Source organism: Sceloporus occidentalis, unplaced genomic scaffold, assembly GCF_023333645.1.
Source record: "Sceloporus occidentalis isolate IW3139 unplaced genomic scaffold, rSceOcc1.0.p SCAF_4, whole genome shotgun sequence".
Lineage (NCBI taxonomy): Eukaryota > Metazoa > Chordata > Lepidosauria > Squamata > Phrynosomatidae > Sceloporus > Sceloporus occidentalis.
In genome coordinates, this window is record NW_028316984.1 from 141335798 (window position 1) to 141351808 (window position 16011).

Genomic DNA, 16011 nt, shown 5'->3' on the forward strand with positions numbered 1-16011 from the left:
AGAAGAAGGAACAGCTGATGAGCCCACGTTTTGCTCATGTAATCCTAATTAGTAGTTGTATGTCACAGCTAAGTGAAGCCATTGTGTTGGAGGTTACATTTCAGTGTGAGAAACAAGGAGAATATTAATAGAATGGAAGCAGTCTGGGCAGAAGAGGAGCCAGGTGGAGTTAGTTTCTCAACAGAAGATGGTGGTTGTTTCTTACCCCACTTTCTGAGGCACCTTTGAGTGCCTCTCTCTACCAGTTGTTGGTTTTGTTCCAGGGATGTCCTAATAGGAGCAACACATGCAATTCACATGCAATCTTAGGTGTCATCACTGATTTACTTCTTGGCTTTGTTTTAGGAATTGTTAAGGATTTTTTTTCCCTTGCCATTCTTGTCTTCCGTATTTTATTTATTTTATTCTTATTTTTATTGTGATTTATTCTGAATCACAAGAAGGAACTGTTCTCTCACTCTAAGAGTATAAGTAATTATTTTGTCAAATGTGTATAATTATTTTGTGGAATGTGTAGCAGTAATAATAATAATGATAAGTCTGTCTTTCTTTCACTCCAGTCCAAAGAGCCTCATTTTTTGCAACTGGTGATGAAAACCACAGACCTGTCAGTGTTGCTTCTAATAACGATCATGCTGAAGACCAGATTCCTGCACAGATAAAGCCTTACACTGAGTAAGTAATACACAGAGATACAGGATATTGCACATTTTCTATTGGAATGATTAATAACATTTTGAAGGCATTTTATTTACTCTCCCACCTTTATTGCTAAATTATTCATATCAAATGAAGATGTTTATGTAAGTCTAAATACAGTATCAGATCATTTTAATTCCTACACTGAGGACAAGCAAGTCCTGCATTGCATTTCAAGAATACAGTTGGCCCTCCACACTTGTGGCTTTGACTTCTGTGGTTTTGGTTATTTGCAGATTTGATTAATATGTTCTCTCTAGGAATCCTTAGGTCCTCCAAAGAAGTTATGTTGGAAATTAACCATAAAGTTGCACTGGAGGATCTAGAGATTGCTAGAGAAAACATTTCTCTAGGCATTTGTAGGTTCTCCAGTATGATTATGTGATCAGCTTTTGGCAGATGTTGATCACAGAGTTGTGTTAGAGGACCTAGAAATTCCTAGAGAAGTGGTCTCTGGGGTAAAAAAAATAGTAATTTTTAATTTATGTTTTTTCCACTTTCACGGGGGTCTTGTGCCCCTAACCCCAGTGAATGTGGAGGGCCCACTGTACAACTCTCAGATACAAGGAAAAAATACATTTCTGCCTCCAGGAGGCACTGCTATTGACACAAGCAAAGTAAGAAGGGTTCACTTTCATTCATTGTTTTTGTTTGCTCCACATAAACTGGCAGAAACCAAAGAGATTCCTTACACTTCAGGGCCTTGTGTTGCCAGTTGTAACAATAAATAAAAATACTTAAAATGAAATCCTGTTTGTAATTATTATCTGAATAAACTGTACTTGTAATATACCAAACATGAAAACTTTATACCATCCTGTTATAATAAAATGTATTTTATTTGTGGTGTATATGTGTTAGTAATTACATGAAGTAGCAAGACAATTTTCAATCTGTAAAGGTTGATAATACCACATTTTTCCATTTCTGAAAGTATACATTTCCTGCTCTGCCTCAAGAACCCCCCAGTTTCAAAAATGTTGGTAATTTTACTTCTCTGGTATTTTTAAAAACATTATCAAGCATTGTTTATAGCAAGGAGCACACTGCTTTAAAACCCCAAGATGGAGCCACTGTTGAAGATATATATATATATATGTGTGTGTGTGTGTGTGTGTGTGTGTATATATGATACTTCAACAGTGGATCCATATATATACACATACATACACTTGTATCTCAGACTTTCCTGAGAATCATAGGCCTGGGACAGATGGGCTCGATGCGGTGTGCTGCTACCGATACTAGGATTCTGGAGCACGCGGCAAATACCTGCTCTGGAACCCTAGCACGTGACGACAGTGGCATCATGGTGGCATAACGTCCACACGGGAGGCGCCATCTTGACGTAAGCGACGCGCAGCATATAGATATTGTTGCACATTGCTTATGTCACGAGTGCACCATTGAGGGGACACTGGGCACTTTGACTGCTGCGGCGTCCCTCCGCAAGCAACCAGGCTGCTGCTAGCTCATCCTTTTGGGGTGGTTTGTACCAGGCCGTAGATTCATAGAGTTGAAAGAGACCACAAGGGCCATCCAGTCCAAACCCCTGCCATGCAGAAATACACAATCAAAGCATCACCAACAGATGGCCATCCAGCCTCTGTTTAAAAACCTCCAAAGAAGGTGACTCCACCACTCCAATCTACTGTTCCATATCCTATTCTCTGGAGCAGCAGAAAACAAGCTTGCTTCATCCTGAATGGACATCCCTTCAAATACTTAGAGGGCTGTCATATCACCTCTTAACCATCTCTTCTCCAGGCTAAATATACTCAGCTCCCTAAGTCTCTCCTCATAAGACATGGTTTCCAGACCCTTCACCATTTTGGTTGCTCTCATCTGGACAGAAGATACTTAAAATATCTAAATTGCTGCCCTTAGTTGCCAAGTTTTCCTAAAAGTTTATACAGCTGTTCTAAAACACACTTAGGCCCAGCACAAGCACAACGCTTTTAAAGGCCTTAGGCCTGGCTTGTTTCCCAAACCTTTGTTAAGCTCCCAAACATAAAATAAATACATTGCTTTGTTTCTTGTGCCTTCCCTCAAGACTGAAAGGAACTAATGAAAACAGGCTGTCACTTTACAAGAAGAGAGGCTGGAGAAGTTGCTTCACTATCAATGCAGGTGTAACACAACCATAATTAACATAGTATATTAAGTTCAGAACAGACAAAAGAATGTACTCTTCTAGATTGCATAATTAACTGAGTTCAGTGTCAAAGAATGTGGTAACAACTACTAGCTCAAGTGGTTTGTGCTTTTTGTTTTGAATGAGCTAAATAAATCATAGTGAAGTTAAATGGCAGTTAGCTATTATAATGAAACAGAAATGTCATAGTGAGAGACACTGTACTTCTTAATAAAACAAAAACAAAAGGGCACTCCCTTTTTGGTATATGCTCTTTTTTTGCAGATACCTCTGAAAGCTATAGTATTGCCTTGCTCGGCAACTTGTTGGCCTGTACTTGAAAGGGTTTGCTGGAATAGATGGGCCCTTCCTTGACTCAGCAAGACTCTTGTGTACCCTCATTCTTCTTATGGACAGACATAACCTTGAAGCAGAGCTTGGGAAAATTTGCAGGGAGCAAGTAACTTTTCTCAGTTTTGCACTGAACTACATTCAAGGAAAACAATCCATTGGTTTTGCCTGCATATGACTATAAAGAAAATGATCAGCAGTACAAGCTTCTAACTTGGTGTCTGTCTCCTCCTTCCTGCAGTAAAGAGTCTCCTCCATCTCTTGCTTCTAAAGTGAGCCAGCTAGAAAGTATGCTGAGAATGCTGCAGGAGGATTTAAAGAAGGTAAATATTTCTATCCACAGAAATGATTTTTGTTTAAATTCCAGGTTATATCAATGTCATTATGAGCTCAAATATGTAACATTCCCATACTTTCAAAACATGCTTTTCTGTTCTTTCTGTTGTTAACTGAGTGCTATTGTTTTTAACCCTAAATTTTGACTTTACAAGAGATTAGATGAAATTAGAGCATTAAAATCACTGAATTCTAGCGAGGACTGATGAGGAAGAGATCTTGCTCTGTGTCCTCCATAAAGTTTCCCATTGACTAAGGAGATCTGCTGCCCATGAAAATACTGGCATTAGATGATTTGTTATTTTTTAATTGCTCACTTGACACATCAGTTCCTGCAACTGCCTTTAGCAGAAGACCTGAAACCCAGCAGATTTCTTAACAGATCCCAATACAATTTGCATTACAAAGATATAAGGAGATGGATAGAAACGTTATCACATAAATCAGAAAAATTGGCATTTCCTTATGCTGAGTCCAAATGTCAAACTATTTCAAAAACATAATAAATTAGAAGGTAGGAAGCCTAGACAAGGTGGAAATAATGCTTCTTTGATGCAATCTGACCTGGTAATAATGGTGGCGTTCTTGACAAAAAAATCCACACATGTGTCCTTTTCTCATCTCTCAGGAAAAAGAAGACAAAGCCAATCTTCAAGCCGAAGTGCAGCACTTGAGGGAAGACAATTTACGGTTACAAGAAGAATCCCAGAATGCCTCTGAGAAACTAAAGAAATTCACTGAATGGGTTTTCAATACAATTGATATGAGCTAAGAATAGCACACATGAAACAAACACACTGGCAAAATATATATATATATATCTGTAGTGGGACTGAAGCTTTGATATCACCCTAACCATGACCTTTGAAAGCCCAATCAGAGCGCTTTCACATGTTTCATACTCTGATTACCCATTTTTGCATCTCTGCAAACACGCAAAACCATTGCAGATTTACAATCGTTGTCTGCCTTTTGTAGAAAAGAAGCAAAAAAAGTGATTTTAAAGAAAATAAAAGTTTAACTGCTAAAATGTGAATGTCTTTATTTTTTGCACATTCTCTTTACCTTTTCTGTACAAAATGACATGGAGAGTGGACCAGAATAACTGTCCATCTGCCTCTATTTATTTCTTTTCACTACTTTGTATCTGTTTCAGATTAATCTGCTTTATTCTTGCTGCTTTAACAAATATTACAAGTTCTAGAAAACTAGAAAGATGTTTATTTTGCTGCCTCCTTTCTGTTGTATACCCCAGGCAAGAGGATGTTTTGGGTGCCTCTTTAATGATTTGCACTTCATTATCTTTAGTGCTTTCCCCCCATCTTTTGTATGGAGCCATTGCCCATTGAGTGAGTGTACAGTATATACCCAACAGAAACTAGATATGGCAGGTTCTCTAATTTCATTTTTGAACATCTTTCTGAAGTAGGACTTTGCACTTTGGAAGTACAAGAACGGCCAGCTGCATAAGAGACAGATGGCACTAATCCTTGGGCTGCTTGAGAGAAGAGAATAATCTGTACTGTTTTCAAAATGGCTTCTTCCTAGTTTGGGACCTTACTCTTACCAATTTTTTTTAGTGCATAATACATTTGAACCCTCCTAAACACTGACAGCACATGTCCCTGCTGACACCAAAGTTACCTAACTAGATCTATCTGTAACTCCTTGCTCTACATCTGTTACAAGACCCTAAAGCTAACGAAAGAAGCAAGCTATCCATGCCTGTGTATAACTTTTTTGGCTGTTTCTCTACAATGACCAAAGCCCCACCAACTCACTGTTTAGTGACTGCAGCCCCCCTTCAACCATTCAGTAGCTGGTGGAGACTAGGGAGAATCAGAGAAGCATTTCATTGCATCCCAGTAGCCAGACACAGATTGGTTACATCATCTGCTAGCACTTCCAAAGGACCCTGGCAGATCTCAGCGAAATGATGTAATCAGTCTGTGTCTAGTTGGGTGTCATAGCCAGACATTTCTGTAATTCCCACCACCATCACCCCCATCAGGCTCCAAAGGTCTGGAATGGGCTGCAGCCATTAAAAAGTGAATCAAGCAAGATGTGGTATAATTCCATCTGTAGAACTTTACACTACACTCTGCCATACAGGTATGTTCTTGGCCACTGAACACTACAAAAGGGAAACCAGAATGGTCTCTGCCTAGTTCTGACATACACACCCAGCTGAACAGAATGACACAAGCACCATTCCACAGCATCCATGTATTTTGCCCAGAAAAGGCAACCGATTACTAGTTGCCTTTTCATTAGTTGCAATACTTAGGTTCCATTAATAACAATGTGGCAGATACATGTTGCAGTTCATGGACTGCATAATAACATAAGGCTGCACACAGTGTTACCTGTGCCTGAATCCTAGTGACTGCAGTGGCATTCCCATTTTGTAACATTATGCAGTATTGTGGCTTAAGCAGGATATATTCTTGCCCCTGTATTCTCTTTTAGGACCCTACCTATCAAAAAGAGGTCAGCAAATGCATATCAGCAGTTACTTACACAAATAAGCCTTTAATATATTTGCTTTCAGTGTCCCAGGTGAAAAGACAGTTGAATGATTATCCTTAATATGATCAAAATCATCCCTTTATTTATAGAATCAAGTTAAAGAAAGAATCTATCCTTTTGTTCTTGATGTGTGGATTTTCTAGTAATACTGGCTTGGATGAAATGTATGTATGCTGGGAGGCTAACTTGCCATAAAATGTCAGGAATAAACTCTTAGTATGGGGTTGGGGAAAACTTGTGTGTGCTGCAGCTTGCCTAAGCATTGTTTCAAGTGGCATGTTGTGAACCTAGTTCATAAGCTCCGCTGCATGCAACCATAATACTCTTCCCAGATCTAACAGTAACAGTCTATGTCTATCCATTTCACAAACCCTCCCCTCTTCTCTGTTTTCCAGCCACCTTTCATTACTGGAAATCTCCTTAACCTCTGCCATTCAGTCTTCTTCCCCTTATTGACATGCCTTCTCCTAACTCTTAATAACTGTATGATTCCACATGGTTTGCTTTGACCTAAAGTTTCATTTGTGACAACAATCCCATTGGGATGCATTTCTGATAATATTTGGACATGAAAGAAAATGGTTTTGAAAGTATTTCTAGAATGATTATACAGAGAACTAGAATGTCTTAAGAGTTTTCTTTTTCCAGTAACTTGTATGAAGGAGATCTATACAATGCCTGATGTAATTAGTAAATGAGAAATATTGCTAACATCTCTAAGCATCTTGACATATTTTTTTCCTCTCTTTATTTTTTTTTAAAAAGAAAGCATTGGGACTTTGGGCAGACTATTTATTAGAGTTTTGCAACAGAGTTCTTGTATGAAGCCTCTGAAAGGCTACTTGTAAAAAACTGACAATAAAATCCATTTTAAAGGCTCTTCTAGAAAGAATATTCTGTTTGGTTTTGTTCTTTGAATTTTCTACACATGCTAGCCCCTCACCATATTATCCATATCAGAATCCACAAATGCTAAACACTGCAGGAGATTTTTTTTTAAAAAAACCATTAAAGTACCTAATTCTTGTTTTATCTGTCGTCTTATCTCTGTATTTTAGAACATTCTCGTTGAATTTGTGGATTTTAAAAACCGTTTTAATATTCATTTTGCTTTTAGATTTAAGAAAATACAGTATTTTGTTATTCACCATAGATGAGCCCTTGCCAAATAACATTAATGGGAAGCTGACAAATGTTTTTTGATGCAAGTTGGTTGGGGATGAGTTTAGATCTGCAGTTTTCCAAATGATTTTAGAACTCTGGGTCGCAACAGTCCTAGCCAGCATGACTAACAGTGAGGAGTGTTGGACATTACCATTTAAGAATTTCTGAAGGACTACACGATTCCTACCCCTCGGTAGGATGAACTTGACCATAGAGTTAGGGATGTTGTTTCCATATGGCAGAGAACCTGTCTTAATGCAACTGTTCACTTCAAGACGTTATATCACCTGACTGCAGGCCTATAGAACATGACATTGAGCAGCTGGTCAAAATACATAATCTTTTTTTCTGATACACTACCTAGATCAGAAGCAAAAGATCATAGCTTGTTCCCCATAGATAAATATGTAGGTTTCCATCATGGTATTCATTACACCACATAAACAAATGTGTTTTAGATGAGACTGTCTAATATAGAAATATTAGCTGTTGAGTTGGTTGGTTAATCTTTCTCAGTTTTTCAGACCATTGTTATCATATCAGCGTTCCAGTAGCAATATTTTTGTACTCAAACATGAGAGCTTCCACACTGGCATGGAAGTAGAGGGATTAAAGTTAAAAGAATATTTTTTCCAGTTTTCTTATGAGCAGTCAGCTCAAACCGAAAGTGAACAGCTAGGTAACACAACTGACTTTTTTCCCCCACATGTAGAGCATCAGTGTTTTAAGCGCATTTTTTTTAAAAAAGAAATTACCAGCAAATCCAATTATTTTTAACATAAAACATGGCTGAGTTAAAACATGGGGTTTGTTCAGTTTCTCTCAGTAGGTCTGACTGAAATGACAGCAATTCAAATGGTCTTAGCAAGAAATATCTGAGGTGTTTCACCATTGCCTTCCTCTGAATTGTAGCCTACAGCAGTGGTTCTTAACCTTTCTTTACCAGGGACCTCTTTTAAATATCATTTGTTGCTGCGGTCCCCTCAAGATTTAAAACCCAAAAGTGCATCAAAGCCACTCATCAAGGGTCTTCAAATTTGGAGAGAAGGGAGAAATAAGTAAATGCTTACACTCCTATTATGATATTTTTATTGGAATGGTTCCATACAATTTTGTGGTTCTCCAAGTACTAACTAGGCATGATCCTCATTAGTTTCCAAAATAAGATGGGATCTTGGGGCTTTGGGATACCTAGATCTCCTAATGTCTATACCAGGTATTTTTATCTCACATGAAACTTACTTTATGCAGCGTCTTATGTGTGATAAGGACCCAACAAGTTAAATATGCTCATCACAATAGCAGGGATGGGGGCAGGGGCTTGTGATCCTGACATCTTCCCATGTATAGCTGCTCTCTGTGGATCTTCTGCTATAGTTCTCAATAAAGCGAGAAAACAGTTTCTGTTAAAACTGTATGACTTCATGGATCCCCAGATGCTGTGGAATTTCAATTCCCAGAAATGCAGCCAGCAAGTTCAAAGGTCAGGAATACTGATAATCTTCGCTCTAGAGGCTTTTGGGAATGACTATGTTTTGGTAATGAAAGCATTGTACTCCCAGTTCACTTGAAGTTGTAAAAAGCCATTTCCCACAGGGTATTTGTTATATATTATATATTAATCTTTTATTAGAAAGGTTTCAGCAACCAATATTAAAAGAAGCATGAAAAACAATTGCTGAAAAATTCTATACAGTGCTTCTCAACACATATGCTCCTTGGCATGTATACACAGTCTTAAGCATAAATGCGGTTGTCATGCTGCTGGCTCTGTAGAAGCTTTTCAGGAAAATATGCATTTTTCCAAGTTCTGCTGCACACTTCATTACCTACTAGTGGATCTGGGCCAACATCTGTGAGACATGTTGAACAGATGGTGCTCCTAATAATTAAAGCAGATTCCTTGGCTCATCGATTTTTTTAGTACTCTAGGAAAGCCATCCATCATCTAGGACTTGATAGCTACTGAAGGTGTAAATTCCCTATGCAGCACCTTAATAGTAAGTGGCTAGAGTAATTTATACCTGCAAACACTAAATAGAAAATATGAGCTTCTCATCTAAGTAGTAAAGGAAACGTTCGAAATAAACTATTCCAGAACATGGGCACATAGCCCGAAAACACCACAAAAAATATGGATTCCAGCCGGTAAAGGATTTCTTCCTGCATGTCAGGAAGAACTTTTCATCTTACCATCTAGATTAAACTGGTTGTTTTACCTGCTCAGCATATATTTTATGGCTGCTTTTAACTACAGCAATTGTTGTTAAGTGATCCTATGCATGACAGACCTCCAATTCACCCTATTATCAACAGCTCAGGTCTTGCAGACTCAGAGCTCTGGCTTCTTTGATTGAGTCTATCCATGTGCTATTTCCCTCTTTTCCTACTGCCTTCTACTTTACCAAGCATTATTATATTTTCTAATGAATCGGGTCTTCTCATAATATGGCTAAAATATGACATCCTCATTTTAATCATCTTGACTTCTAGGGAGAGTGCAGGCTTTATTTGCTCAAGAACCCGTTGATTTGTCTTTTTAGCAGTCCCCAGTATCCACAGACCTCTTCTCCAGCACCACATTTCAAATGAGTTTATTTTTTTCACATCAGTCTCTCTCTCTCTCTCTGGCTTTACTTCATGAACGAAGATTCAGGAAGGACTCATCCCGTGCTTTCTACAAGTGAGTTGATGACTAAAAAGGCCAATCCGAGATGAACAAGTCCGGTTGCAGAAAGCACAGCAGAAAGTCTCCTTGGGTTATGTTGCCGGGTTGTAGTTCTTTCTGCGTTGTCGTTTCTCTTCGAGACTCGTTCAGTGTGAGCTTTCAAAAAAGGCTGCAGCATCGTGGATAGTGCGTCTCCATGCCTCCCGATGCAAGGCCAGGGCGGACCATTGTTGGTGATCAATTTGGCCAAACCTGAGATGTTGTTTCAGGGAGTCCTTGTATCTCTTCTTTGGAGCGCCCCTCTTATGCTGACCCATGGCGAGTTCACTGTAGAATACTATTTTGGGGAGGCGATGGTCCTTCATCCTAGAAACGTGTCCTGCCCAGCGCAGCTGCGTCCTCAATAGCATGGCCTCAATGCTGGTGATCCCTGCTTGCCCAAAGACAGCAACATTTGTCACATAGTCAGTCCAGTGTATATTTAGAATTGTGCGTAAACAGTGCTGATGAAAGCATTTGAGGAGTCGTAGGTGTTGGCGATAGGTGACCCATGTTTCAGACCCATAAAGGAGAATAGACAGGACAATGGCTCTATACACACTGATTTTTGTGCTTCGCCTCAAGTGTTTGTTACTCCAGACTCTTTTGTGAAGCCTTCCGAATGCACTATATGCCTTTGCTAGTCTGTGATCGATCTCTTTATCAATCTTGGCATCTCAGGAGATGATGCTTCCCAGGTAGGTGAACTGCTGGATGGACTTAAGCACAGATTTGCCTACAGTGATGTGGGCATGGTGGTGTTCTTCCTGTGGTGCCAGCTGGTGGAGAACTTCCATTTTCTTCAGACTGACTTCCAGCCCAAAGAGCTCTGTAGCTGTAGCAAAACAAGATGTTGGGCGCTGCAGAGCTGCTTCCGTATGGGCAATGAGGGCAGCATCATCAGCAAAAAGCAGCTCATGGACTAAATAGTTTAGAGTCTTAGTGCGAGCCCTCAGATGGCTTAAGTTGAATAGGCTACCATCAGTACAGTAGCGTATATAAAATGCCGTTGTCTGCTTCGAGATCTGCCATAGCCCTTTGGAGCATCATGCTGAAGATTGTAAATAGAGTTGGAACGAGAACACAACCTTGTTTCACTCCGCTAGTTATTAGAAAGGGCTCTGAAAGAGCATCTCCATATCTGACTTGACTTTGCTGGCCTTCATGTAGCAAGATAATCATTCTGAGGAATTTGGGGGGGCATCCTAGTCGTTCCAGGATCGGCCACAGACTTTTTTTACTCACAGTGTCGAAGGATTTGGTGAGGTCGACAAATGTTACATAGAGTCCTTTGTTCTGCTCTCTACATTTCTCTTGCGGTAGTCTAAGGGCAAATACCATGTCTGTAGTGCTCCTATTAGCTCTAAAGCCACATTGGCTTTCAGGGAGAAGTTCTTTTGCAATAGCAGGAACTAATCTGTTCAGGAGTATCCTTGCAAGGATTTTTCCAGTGATGGAGAGAAGCGTTATACCTCGATAGTTTGAGCAATCAGATTTTGCTCCTTTTTTCTTATATAAAGTGATGATGACTGCATCTCGGAGATCTGATGGCAGTTCACCTTTTTCCCAGCAACTCACAAGGAGCTCGTGGAATTTAGCAAGGAGTACATGGCCTCCATGTTTCCAAGCTTCAGGTGGAATACTAGCAATCCCGGCTGCCTTACCTTTTTTCATCTGCTGTATGATCTTGAGGGTTTCTTCCAAAGTGGGAGCTATGTCCAATTCATTTTTCATCGGTTGTTGTGTCATATATTGAACAGCTGAGTCTTGGACTACTCGATTGGCACTAAAGAGGCTTTGGAAGTGTTCAGCCCATCGGTTTAGAATGGAAGCTTTATCTGTAATTAGTGTTTGACCATCTGTACTGTATAGGGAGCTTTGGATCTGATATGTAGGTCCAAACATTGCTTTAAGAGCTTCGTAAAATCCTCTGGAATCACCCAGATCTGCACAATGTTGTTTCTTTTCTGCTAAGTTGATCCACTACGTGTTCTGAATGTCACAAAGTTTTTGTTGGAGTTGACTACATGCGAGGTGAAAGGCTGCTTTTTTTACATGGCAAGATGGCTGGGCGTGCCTGGTGAGTGGTTCTCTTCTTTGCCAACAGCTCCTGGATCTCTTGGTTGTTTTCATCAAACCAGTCTTGATTTTTCTTGAGGGAGAATCCTAAGAATTCTTCCACAGATTGCAGGATGCTGTTTTTGATATGTTGCCAAAGAACTGTAGGAGAAGAGTCTACAGGATGGTCTTCAGGTTTTGTTTGCAAATTTGCCTGGAAATTGTCTCTCATGGCAGCTTGTTGAAGATTGTTGACTTGGAGTCTCCTCTTTAGGATGCCACCCCTCTAAGGTTTAAACTTAAAATGAAGATTTAGTTTACATCTTACAAGGCAATGATCTGTTTGACATTCTGCACTGGGCATCACTCGAGTATGACGGACATCACAAATATTTCTCTGGCGCACTAGGATGTAGTCAGTGAGGTGCCAGTGTTTGGATCGGGGATGCATCCAGGTTGTCTTCAAGCTATCTTTCTGCTGAAAGATGGTTTTTGTAATAGTCAGATGCTGTTCTGCATAAAACTCTAGCAGGAGGCGTCCATTATCATTACAGTTTCCAACACTATGCTTGCCTAAAACACCTTTCCAGGCTTTGAAGCTCTTTCCTACTCTGGCATTGAAGTCACCAAGGATAATGATTTTGTCTTCTGCAGGGACTTTTTGTACAAGGTGGTGTAGGTCTGAGTAGAATGTGTCTTTCTCCACAGGGTCGGCTTGCATAGTTGGGGCATATATACTGTAGAGAACAACATGTGGGAGGCATAGGGAGATTATGCAATCAGAATGTCCTGTTGGCAAGGTTTCAAGTTTGGAGGCAATGGAGTTTTTGATCATAAAGCCTACACGTGAATGATGTTTTTGAGTTTTGGGTTTGCCAGACCAGTAGAGTGTGTAGCCAGCACTGTGTTCTTTAAGGCTGTCTTCCTCGTGGAGATGAACTTCACTAAGAGCAGTGATGTCAACGTTAAGTCATGACAGTTCATGTTCTATTAGAGCAGAACGACGCTCAGGACGTCCACTATCTGCAGAATCTTGTATGTTCCAGCATGCAAGCGGTAGTCTATTTGCACCTTTGGAGGCTGGTGTGTGCCTTTGTTTGTCTTTGTCTGACCACATCAGAAGATGTCCATTGGCCGTGGCTAGCCAACCAGGTAGATGGGGATGAGCTTTCGTTAGGCCACCTTTTCCAGCCCCCTCTCCATAAGGAGCAAGCAGTGCTCTCCTTAGAAAAGGTTGCTTGGTCATTCAGGATGCTGCCGAACAAGACTGTCATCCCCTGGGTCAGTCTCAAGCGACCAAAGTCTTGAACCGCCTGCATGCAGGGTTGGGTCTGCAGCCTCCAGTGCACCTTTACACCAGCCATTTTGTCCCTCGCCTATCGCTACAGGGCTTTACCCACAATATATACCTCACTTTCTTCCATGCCACCCACAGCTGCCGGTGAAATGTCAGGAATAAACTCTTCTAGAACACAGCCTCAGAACCCGAAAAACCCACAAAAAACTATTTTTCACATCAGCTTGCTTCATTGTCCATCTTTCACAACCACACATAGAAATTAGAAATAGGATGGCATGAAATAAATTTAGTATTCAATGATATATCATTACACTTTAGGGTCCTGTAACAGCTGCCCTTCCAAGTCCTAGTCTTCTTCTGATTTCTTCACTGCTGTCTTCATACTGATTAATGATTAAGCTAAGGTATGGAATTCTTGAACTATTTCAAAGTCTTCACTGTTTACTTTAAAATTATGTAAATAATCTGTGGCATGTTTTTTGAGTAATCATTCCAAGTCTTTGCTGTTTTCTGCTAGTATTATGGCATCACCTGCATATTTTAAATTGTCAATGTTCCTTCCTCCAATTTTCACACCTCCTTTCTCTAAATCTAATCCTGCTTTACACATGATATGTTCAGCATACAAGTTAAACAGATAGGGTAATAAAATGCAGCCTTGATTAACCCCCTTGCCAATTAGAAATCATTCTGTTTCTCCATATTCTGCCTGGATGGTAGCCTTTTGTCCTTAGCACAGGTCAGTGACATCATGGAGGCAGAGGTGCATAGTGTGTGGACTGCACCAGGTGGCACCACAGGGAAGGGAGGACCCTTGGTTGGTCCCTCCTTCCACTGCAGGGAGGATGTGGGCCCCATCACTTCTCTGTTGCCTTGGCTCTTAAGGGAACCAAAGCAGCAGAGGAAATGGAATGAGCACATTTTGCTCCCTCCTTCCCCACTACCCTGGTGCTCCGGGCCCAGAAAGCCAAGGCAATAGGGAAGAAAGGGTGAGCGTATGCACACACACACACACACACACACACACCTTTTGCCTTCCCCAGTGCTTTGGCTGGCATGCTTCAGCCAGCCAAGGCACCGGGGAAGGAGGAGCGCACATGCACATTCTTCCTGTCCTTCCAGGTGCCTGACTGTTCCCTCACCTCCACCCTATAGCCTTGGGTGGGCAGTTGAGAGCACCCAACACCACCAGGCACCTGCAATGGGTGGCACCAACATTAGCGAAGCCACTGGCACAGGCTGCACATCAATAAAATCAAATGTTGTGGAACACCCATTTCTTTATTCAAAGTTTTTCATGATCTATACACTCAAAGGATTTGCTATCATCTATAATGTACAATGTAGATTTCTTCTGAAATTCTTTGGTGGGCATCATCGTCCAATGCAGGTTTGCAATTTCATCCCTAGTGCCTCTTCCCTCCTGAATCCAGGTTGGACATCTAGCATTTCTTGCTGGATATATGTTACAGTGCGCTCACTTCATATGCAGGCGCGCTATATGCAGCTTCCAGCATACACTGGAAGCTGCACTGGAAAGGCCTCTCCCGCGCCCCGAAAGAAACAATGGGGTGCACGCCCATTGCGTGCCATGGGAACAAGCCCCATTGTTTCTATTTCCCTTACATGGCGGGGTCCGGAACAGATCCCCCATGTAAGGGAAGGGCCAACTGTAATTGTAGAATTGTAGAATTTTGATCGTCAGGCTTAATTAGTCAATTAATCTTAATAGTGTAAATCTGGAATGGATTGTCCTTGTGATCTCTGTCAACTCTATGATTCTATTATTCTAGTGTTATTGTTTAACTTTTCTCTATTTTTTTATATCAACAATTCATGGTCTATGTCACAATCTGCTCCTATTCTTGTTTTTGCATAGAAAATGGAGCTTCTCCATCTTCTACGTCTGATTATATAGTCTATCTGATTTCTGTATTGACCATCAGCTGATGTCCCCATATACAGCCACCTCTTTGGTTGCTTGTGACTATGTTTGTGATTAACAAACTGTTGGCTGAGCAAAACTAAGTCAGTCGCTCTCCTGCTTAATTTCTTTCCTTCAATCTTCATTTGCATTCTAATCATCTATGATTAACAAAAAGTCCTATTTTGGTGTGTGGTCAATTTCCCCCAGAGAGCCTGTGCTGTATAGTGGTTGAGTGCTGGAGTACAATTCCAGACAGCAGGGTTCAAATCCCTCTCAGCCATGGAAAACCACTGGATAACTTTAGGCAAATCATATTCTCATGTTCCATTTCTTGTTTTACTATGTCTAACTTCTCCTGGTTCATGCTTCTCACATTACAGTCCGTCCTCGCCTTACGCGGGGGATCCGTTCCGGATCCCTCTGCGTAAGGCGAATTCCGCCTATGCTCGAGCCCCATTGGAAACAATGGGGCTTGTGCGCAGCGGCGCGGCAGTGCAGGCGCACGCGGGGTGCAACGGGCGCACGCGCCCATTCAATTGAATGGGACGCGCCGCCCCTTCCGCCCCGCGCGCGCCCCGTGGTTTGAGAGCGTATGCTCAAGGCCGCGTATGAATGTCCGTTCAGCTTGAATCGAGTCAGGTCATTAGCCACAATGCTACTTGTAGTTGTCCTCTGCTGTATCCTAGACTTCATAGGGATTTCTTAGGCAATTAATAGTCAGAGGCAGTTTTGCCCATATACCTAATTAAGTAACCTCTCCTGGACCCACCTTCCCTACAAACCAATGCAAAACAATTACATACATT

At 41.0% G+C, this 16011-nt stretch overlaps 1 protein-coding gene across 7 annotated transcripts in view; it reads left to right on the plus strand.

The window, feature by feature from the left end:
* Positions 1-4550, plus strand: part of SIPA1L1 (signal induced proliferation associated 1 like 1) — a 238188-nt gene extending 233638 nt beyond the window's left edge. For all 7 annotated transcript variants that reach the window (XM_089521800.1, XM_089521802.1, XM_089521799.1 and 4 more), the window contains 3 exons: positions 561-675; positions 3426-3507; positions 4149-4550. In XM_089521800.1, coding sequence (XP_089377926.1) covers positions 561-675; positions 3426-3507; positions 4149-4292 — 341 coding nt within the window. In that variant the 3' untranslated portion in view covers positions 4293-4550. The remainder of the gene's footprint in view (positions 1-560; positions 676-3425; positions 3508-4148) is intronic.
* Positions 4551-16011: the final 11461 nt, after the last annotated feature.